At 34.1% G+C, this 8,530-nt stretch overlaps 1 protein-coding gene across 1 annotated transcript in view; it reads left to right on the forward strand.

Moving 5' to 3' along the window:
* The window catches only part of ZBTB41 (zinc finger and BTB domain containing 41), a 43,106-nt gene extending 34,987 nt beyond the window's left edge, over positions 1–8,119 (forward strand). The window contains exon 11 of the mRNA XM_028120381.2: positions 7,255–8,119. Coding sequence (XP_027976182.1) covers positions 7,255–7,910 — 656 coding nt within the window. The 3' untranslated portion in view covers positions 7,911–8,119. The remainder of the gene's footprint in view (positions 1–7,254) is intronic.
* Positions 8,120–8,530: the final 411 nt, after the last annotated feature.

Genomic DNA, 8,530 nt, shown 5'->3' on the forward strand with positions numbered 1-8,530 from the left:
TTATGTTTTTATACAAATTTTGAAACATCTTATTAATTTCCAAACACAAACACCTGCTCGGAATTTTATTAGAATGTCATTGAATATATAGTCAATTTTTCCTTAATTGATTACTTTATAGTATTGAATCATCCAATCCATGAACAATCCCTACATTAACTTAAGTTCTTTTAAATGTTTTTCAAAGATGTTATAGTTTTTGGGGGTACCTGGCTCATTTGGTGGAGCATGTGACTCTTGATCTCAGGGTCATGAATTCAAGTTTGCCGTTGGGCATGGAGCCTACTTAAAAAAAAAAAGATGTTACAGCTTTTTAGTGCAGATATCTCACACATTTTCATTAGATTTATACCTAGATGTTTGATGTTTTTGTACAAAATTATAAGTTGTATTTTTATTTGTATTTGTTTCTGATGTATAGAAATGCAGTTGAGTTTGTATATTCACTTTTTATCCAATGACTTTGCTAAGTTCTCTTATTAATTTTTGTAGTTTAGCTCTTTTTGGATTTTCCAAGCATACAAACTGGCCATCTGTGAATAGTGACAATTTAATTTTTCCCTTTTCAAATCCTTTTCTCTCCCTCTTGGCCTTATTGCTTTGGTTGACATCACCAGTGGTATATGAGTAGAAATACTGAGTAGTGGACATCCTTGTCTTATTTGCAATCTTCAGGGAGAAGCTTTCAATATTTCATAATTAAGTCTGATGTTTTCTGGGACTCCTGGGTGGCTCAGTCGGTTAAGCATCTGCCTTCTGCTCAAGTCATAATCCTGGGGCCCTGGGATTGAGCCCTGCATTGGGTTCCCTGCTCAGCGGGGATTCTGCTTGTCCCTCTTCCTCTGCCTCTCTTCCCCTGCTCATGCTCTCTCTCTCTCCTCTCTCAAATAGATAAATAAAATCTTTAAAAAAAAGTATGACGTTTTCTATATATTTTGTAGGTACTGTTTATCAGATAAATTACCATCCATTCCTAAATTATTTAGAGTGTCATGAATAGGTATTAAATTTTATCAGCTTTTTTCCTGCATTTATTGAGGTGATCATATCTTTTTCCCTTATTAATGAGATAAATTACATTGATCAATTTTTCTAATATTAGATCTTGAGTTCCTGAAATAAACACATATTGGGGTTATTTATTTTCCAGTTACTATATAGTTGAATTTAGTTTGTATTTTGTATCTTTTTTCTTTTTTGTCTATGTTAATTAGACATATTCCTTTTTTTTCCCCCTTGTAATGTCCCTGACAGGTCTTGTTATTTTGACTCTGCTGGCCTCAAAAAATGATTTGGGAAATAATACATCTTTTTAAATGAAATGGAGGAGTTTATGTAAAGTTGGCATTATTTTCTTATTAATATTTGGAGGAATTCACTGATAAATCCCTCTGAACTTCAATAAAACATTCTTTATTAGTTACAGAGCTGTCAAATTTTTATTTATCTTTTATTTTTAAAGAACTCTAAAATATGAAATCTATCAGCAGAATTCAAGTTACCATATTGTGTATCTTTTCAGTGACTGTAGGAATTTGTTGATTTTTCCCTTTTTTTTTGATTTTTCCCTTTATACATGTTTTTTAATTTCATTTCTGCTTTTTCTTTTTTTTTTAATTTTGTTTTGGTTTAATTTCTGTTTTTCCCTAGTTTTTTTTTAATCCATGCCTAACTTATTAAATTTTAGCATTTCTTTTTTTTTCTTTTTTCTTCTTCTATGTATTTTAAAGTTCTAAGCTGCCCTCTGAACATTTCTTTAGTTAGATTCCACACTTTGTTTTATGGTTCATGTTTTCATTATAGTTCAGTTACAATAATTTCTAATGTCTGTTCTGATTTATTCTCTCATTAATGGCTTATTTTGAATTGTATTACTTAATTCCTAAATATTTGGGGTTTTTCTAAGTATTTTTATGTTACTGATGTCAGTGTGTATTTTTTCTGTTTACTTTCAATCCTTCTGTGGACCTGTATTTAAGATGTGTGTCTTTGGAGCATTGTTTTATTATTTATTATGATAATCTCTTTTAATTGGGATGTGTTTAGTCATTAAAATTTTACATGGTATTTATTTGGGTTTAAATCTGTCATCATGCTATCGGTCCCATCTGTTCCTTGATGCTTTCTTTCTCTTGTCTTCACTTCCTGTAATCATGAAGAATTTTTATTATACATTTTCCCCTCAGTTAGCTTGTCAGTTGTATGTTCTTGCATTGTTCTTTAGTAGTCACCCTAAAGATCGCTATGTGTATTCATAAATTTAATAATTAGAGTCTATCTTAAGTTAGTTCTTTATCAATTTCTAGACAATGCAAAGACCTTACAATACCCTTATCTCTCACCTTTTGTGCGTGGTATGTATTTTAATTCTACATATACTTTAAACTACATAAGAGATAATTTTTTGGTTTGTTTTAAATAACTCATATTATTTATTTTTAACCATATATTTGCCCATTACTGTTACTACTTCCTGCATTTGCATTTTTCCACCTGGAATTATATCCTTATGCAAGAAGAACTCCTTTGGTGCCTAGGCACCAAGTTCTCGTAGGTTTTGATTATCTGAAAATGTTTTTATTTTTCTTTATGGAGAATATTTTTCCTGACTATAGAATTTACAATAGTAGTTAATTTTCCTTCAACATTGTAAATATGTCATTTTTCCTCTTTGAACTTCTTTTGTTTTTGTTGAAAAGTATACTGTTGTTATTCTTATTGTTGCTCATTTAAAGGAAATGCCTCTTTTTTTTTTTTAAGAGAGACAGCAAGAGAGGGACTACAAGCAGGGGAAGTGGAAGAGGGAGAAGCAGGCTTCCCACTGGGCAGGGAGCCCTATGTGAGGCTCCATCCCAGGACCATGGGGTCATGACCAGAGCCGAAGGCAGATGCTTAATGACTGAGCCACCCAGGCACCCCGGAAATGTCTATTTTTAATTGGTTGCTCTTTAAGATTTTTCTGTCTGTGATTTTTAGTAGTTTTATTATAGTGTGTCCAGATGGGGTTTTTGGCTTTAGGGTTTTTTTTTCGTGTTTTGTGAGGTTTGTAGAACTTACTGCATCTGTCACTTGAGATGTCTTTCTATTGTTTAAGAAGACTCTCAGCCATTTTGTCTTTCAAATATTGCTTTTGCTTTGTACTCTCTCCTTTTTCTGGGATTCCAATTTATGTATTTTAGATATTTTACTTTGTTTTTTATATATATATCTCATGCTCTTTCTATTTTGTTTTGTTTTGTTTTTTTTAGAGAGATAGAGAAAGAATGTGTGTTCTGGTGGGAGGCGCAGAGGGAGAATCTCAGGCAGGCTCCATGCCCCGCCACAGAGCCCAACACAGGGCTTGATCTCACAACCCTGAGAGCATGACTTGAGTTGAAATCAAGAGTCAGATGCTTAACCAGCTGAGCCACCCATGCATATTTCTGTATTTTCTGTATTTTCAATCCTATTTTTCTCTGTGCTTCTATTTGGATAATTCCTATTGATCCATTTTCCACTATACTGATTATTTCTTCTGTAATGTCTAATTTGCTACTGAATCCATCTACTGAATTGCTCAATTATTTATCTGTTCCAGAATTTCCTTTTTTCCAATAGATTCCAATTCTGTGGTGAAATTCTCTTTTCTGTATTTTCCTAAACATATTAATCGTACTCAATATTTCAGGTCTTAATGTAATTTTTCTTTACCTTTAGATGTATCTGTTATCTTTTTTTTTCCCTCCCTCTTTTGGCATTTGGCCATTTGGTTCTGTTTCTTGATATGCCTGACAGTTTTGAATTGAACTTTAGATTTTGTGAATGAAAAATTGTAGAAGCCCCTGAAGTTGTGTTTTTTCCCAGATATATTTAATTTTCTCACAAGCAGATAGACTGAGATGGCATTGACCTGTTCTGGTCTATTTCTACTCTACATTTCTTCTAGTTCATCATCATTCTGGGGTCTCAACTGAAGTATGATGTTTGTACCAGAGTCTCCCCACTTTGGTGAGACTTAAACTCCAGTCTTTGTCTCTGCAGTACCCTTGGGATTGCTGCAGTATCTGTTCAAACCTTCAGTATCCCAGCTTCTGGTTTTTAGCTGTCTCATCCAGCAAATGTTCATCTTGGGAGTTAAAAAATAGAGGCATTTTTGTTCATTTCTTTGTTGTTCTTTCCAGGCTCTTGACCCCTTAAATCCTTGGTAGTTCCAAACTCCAGCTATTATCTTTCCATTCCAGTGGAATGTCATCAAGCTCTCGGCTGCCACTTGGCCTCTGTTTCCCTATACTTTAAATCTGAAAGTGCACTGAGAAAAGAAAACACCTCCATATCTTCCTGTGTCTCCAGAACCTTGGCCTCTTATGTCCTGGCTGCCTTGTTTGTACTTCAGTGCCTCTAAAGAATAGATTGTTTTGAGTTTTTAAAAATCTTGTATCTTTGCCCCTTCACCAGCAAGAGACATAGTGTGACATAAACTGCTCCATCAAATCTGAATGGAAGTTCTCGAGTTCTCTTTTCATTTACTAATTTTTAATATCTAAACATAACTGATCCACTGGAAGACTTTTTTAATTCTAAAGATTTTATTTTATTTATTTATTTAGAGAGAGCATGAGTGGGGGGAGGAGCAAAGGGCAAGAAGAGGAGAGCATCTCAAGCAGACTCTGCGCTGAGCACGGAGCCTGATGTGGGGCTCAATCTCATGACTGAGATGATGACCTGAGCCGAAATCAAGAAGCAGATGCTTACCTGACTGAGCCACCCAGGCGCCCCAACAATTTTTAATTCTAAAAACTCATAAGTTACTATGATTTTAGCTGAGAAATAGATTACATTTCTTTGAGCATTGTTTTATCTACTCCTACTCTTAAAAAATAGACTTTCTATATATCTTGCAAGAGACATTTCCTTTGTTTCCTTAGGTCTCTGATATATGAAATTGAGATTCATCCAGCTTGAATTATTGTCAAATAGGTAATTTTGCTACAGAAAGACTTGCTGTAGAAAGTATGGTTCTTTAATATGTATTCCTCTTTTCATTAAGTTCATAGTTGTTGACCCTTTTCACTATGTATCTTTAAGCACTCTAGATTTGGTTTTTAAATATAATAATATCAACATTTCCTTTGTGGTTCTTTATCTTTATACAAACCTAAATTGATTTTTATATTGGAAAATGACATTTGTTTAAAATGATCATAGAAACTTCTCAAAGAAATATGCCTGTTTGGGTCCCAGTTTCTTAAAAGTATTTGTGGGACACTGGAACTGAGTAACTATGACTTTAAGTCCTTTATGAAAGCTTCTTAATGAATGTGCTTAAGAAACTATCATGGTTAGTACTGTGCCAAAGGAGAACACTTAAAACCAATACTTTTATCTTTAAAAATAAATTCTGTGCTTGGTGGTGGTGTGAATAATGCTGTGCTAGGTAAAAAGCTCCCGGTGTGACTGGTTTTGATGCCAGGAATTACAGAAAGAACTTTATAGTTCTTGCATTTTGGAAGTGTAATTTTGTTTTTCAGAACAGTCTTTTATAAACTTTTTCATACTGTCCCTGATTCTAGGTATTTCAGGTGAAATCAAATGTTGGATACAGTGTGTTCTATACACAGTTGCAAATACTATCTTTTCAGGAATTTTAACCCTTTATATAATGTATTACTTCGTGTCTTAACTTCTTCTTTAGTGACATCAGTAATGGTATTAGTCTAGAAACTAGTAGAAATCTAATAGTACCAGAAACCAGCATCCAAGTCTGTATAAATTTTCTTCACTGGGATTTTAAAGTTCTAATGGTCTACAAAATAACAATTAAGCAATAAAATTTAACAAATAATTGTTTGATATTAGTGGCTCAACTTGAAGATGCAATTCTCTTAATTTTCTAGAAGAATTGGCCTTGTTTTAAATGGAAAGATGAAGAAAATAGTGCTATCAACAAACCAATATAACAATTAATATAAAATCTTTTCATTTAGCTTTAAAAATATGTGCCTTTGTGTCTGTTGTACAGTTGTATGTCTGGATTTATTTGTTTTGTATTGCTGCTGTAACAAATTACTACGACCTTAGTGGCTTAAACAGTATAATTGTGTATGATCTTATAGCTCTGTTGATGAGAAATCTGACGTGGGCTAAAATCTAGTTGTTGGTAGGGCTGCATTTCTTTCTGGCAGCTCTAGGGAAGAATCGGTTTCCTTCTCAATTGTCTTATTGGTAGAACTGATTCTTTGAGCTGTAGGACCAAAACCCAGGTTCTAGTTTTATTACTTACTGTAAGCTGAGAGTCTTTCCTAGCTTCTGGAGGCCACCATATTTCTTGGGTCCTGGCCCCTTTTCCATTTTCAAAGCCAGCAATGCAGGGGTTGAATTCTCTTCCTGTTGCATCTCTCTGACCCATTCTTCTTCAGTTAGCAGCCACTTTTGAAGACTCATGTGTTTAAATTGGGCCCACCTGGGTAATCCAGTTAATCTCCCCATTTCAAGGTCATTAATCTTAATCAGATCTGCACAGTCCCTGTTGCCATGGAAAATAACATATTTATAGCTCCCAGAATGTGTACATCTTTGGGAGGCCATTATTCTGCCTATCACATTGGTTAATGTAGGAATTTATAATGTTTCATATTTTAAAAAAACAAAAACAAACAAACAAAAAAACAAACCCAACACTACAATGTGGAAACCTGACTCAGGAAGAAGTGAGAACAAGTCCAGTTTCCTTGTTCTTTACCCTGATCAGCTCTCCTTATGTTAACCTCAGGCTAGACCTAAGTATCACTACTTCTTAGCCTGATTCTAAGAACCTGGTTAATCAGAGTTGCTGTTTTACTTTTTGCCCTTGTGTGGGAGGATATCAGATGTTTTGGTTTTACAACTTTTTTAAGGGCTGTAGTAGGAGTAAAAGAAAGCAATAATAATAGTTTGGGTCCATTAAGTACTTATGCCAGGTACAGATCTAAGCACTACTCATTTTCTCATTCAATCCATTTACCAACTCTGATGTAGGTACTATTGTTACTCCGTATTACTGGCAAAGAAACAATGCTTAGAAACTGTCTTGCTCCGGGTTTGACTGGGAAGTGGTACAGCGAGAATTCAAACCCGGATCTTTTTAATGTTTGAGCCCATTCTCTTTATTGTGATAACATTTAATATCACTACTTTTATTAAGTTCTTGTGAGTATTCATGTGGAAAATGTGTTACTTTAAATCACTGTCTTACCAAGCGAATGCATTTTACACTTAATTTCATTTTTGTTCATACAGGTGAAAAACCATACAAGTGTCAAATTTGCAATCAATCTTTTAGAATTAAGAAAACTTTAACAAAACACCTGGTTATTCATTCTGATGCCCGACCTTTCAACTGTCAGCACTGTAATGCAACATTTAAGCGGAAAGACAAGCTGAAATACCACATTGACCATGTTCATGGCATAAAATCTCCTGACGATCCTCTCAGTACTTCTGAGGAAAAACTTGTATCTTTGCCAGTAGAATACTCGTCTGATGATAAAATCTTTCAAACAGAAACAAAACAGTATATGGACCAACCCAAAGTTTATCAGTCAGAAGCCAAGACTTTGTTACAGAATGTGTCTGCTGAAGTGTGTGTTCCAGTAACATTGGTTCCAGTTCAGATGCCGGACACTCAGAGTGATCTGGTGCGTCATACAACCACGCTGCCACCATCTTCTCATGAGATCTTGTCGCCACAGCCACAAGCAACTGATTACCCCCGAGCAGCTGATTTAGCTTTTCTGGAAAAGTATACTCTCACTCCTCAACCTGCAAATATAGTTCATCCAGTACGACCCGAACAAATGCTAGATCCTAGAGAACAGTCTTATCTTGGAACATTACTAGGCCTTGATAATGCTACTGCTGTACAAAGTATTTCTAATAATGAGCATCATTCATGAGTAAATCTAAACATTCCACAGACTTTTTTGATGGTTATGTGCTAATGGTAGCCTAGACTGATGGCTTTTAAATTAGTAAGGCTGCTATTTTTTCATTTTCTCTAGTTTCTCCAGTCCTCAGAACCATTTCAAATCAAGAAAAATATGTATATCTGTTTACTGAACATATGAATGAATATTTGGACACATTTTGAGGTATAATATTTGAAATGAACATTTTTGTGATTTTTTTAAAGATGACTTAGTGCTAATTTTTAATGGTTTCTCAAACTTTTCAAAATTACTGGCTGTTGACTTTATGATTTTGTTTTTGGTTTTGTTCTTAATTATCCATGGAAATTTTTATTGTTTAATTTCAATCCTTTTTTCTCCCTTCACCATCTTCTAAACAAGCTTAAGGACCATGTAGCCTTTAAGAAAGAATTTAAGAGTACACTGATAATTACAACTCTTCCTTATCCTAACTTAAGATTCATTATTCTTCCTTCCACATTTTAAAAAACTGAAATTAGGAATTTAATTTTATAGGGAAGTCTTGGATATTTCTGTGTTTTTTATTTTTTATGTGGCCCTAATTTTAGGTTATTATTAATCCTTTGGTCTTTTGACAAACTCAAAGC

The sequence above is a fragment of the Eumetopias jubatus genome, unplaced genomic scaffold (genome assembly GCF_037043125.1).
Source record: "Eumetopias jubatus isolate StellerSeaLion01/CBP00866 unplaced genomic scaffold, mEumJub1_p1.0 scaffold_12, whole genome shotgun sequence".
In the NCBI taxonomy this organism is placed as follows: domain Eukaryota; kingdom Metazoa; phylum Chordata; class Mammalia; order Carnivora; family Otariidae; genus Eumetopias; species Eumetopias jubatus.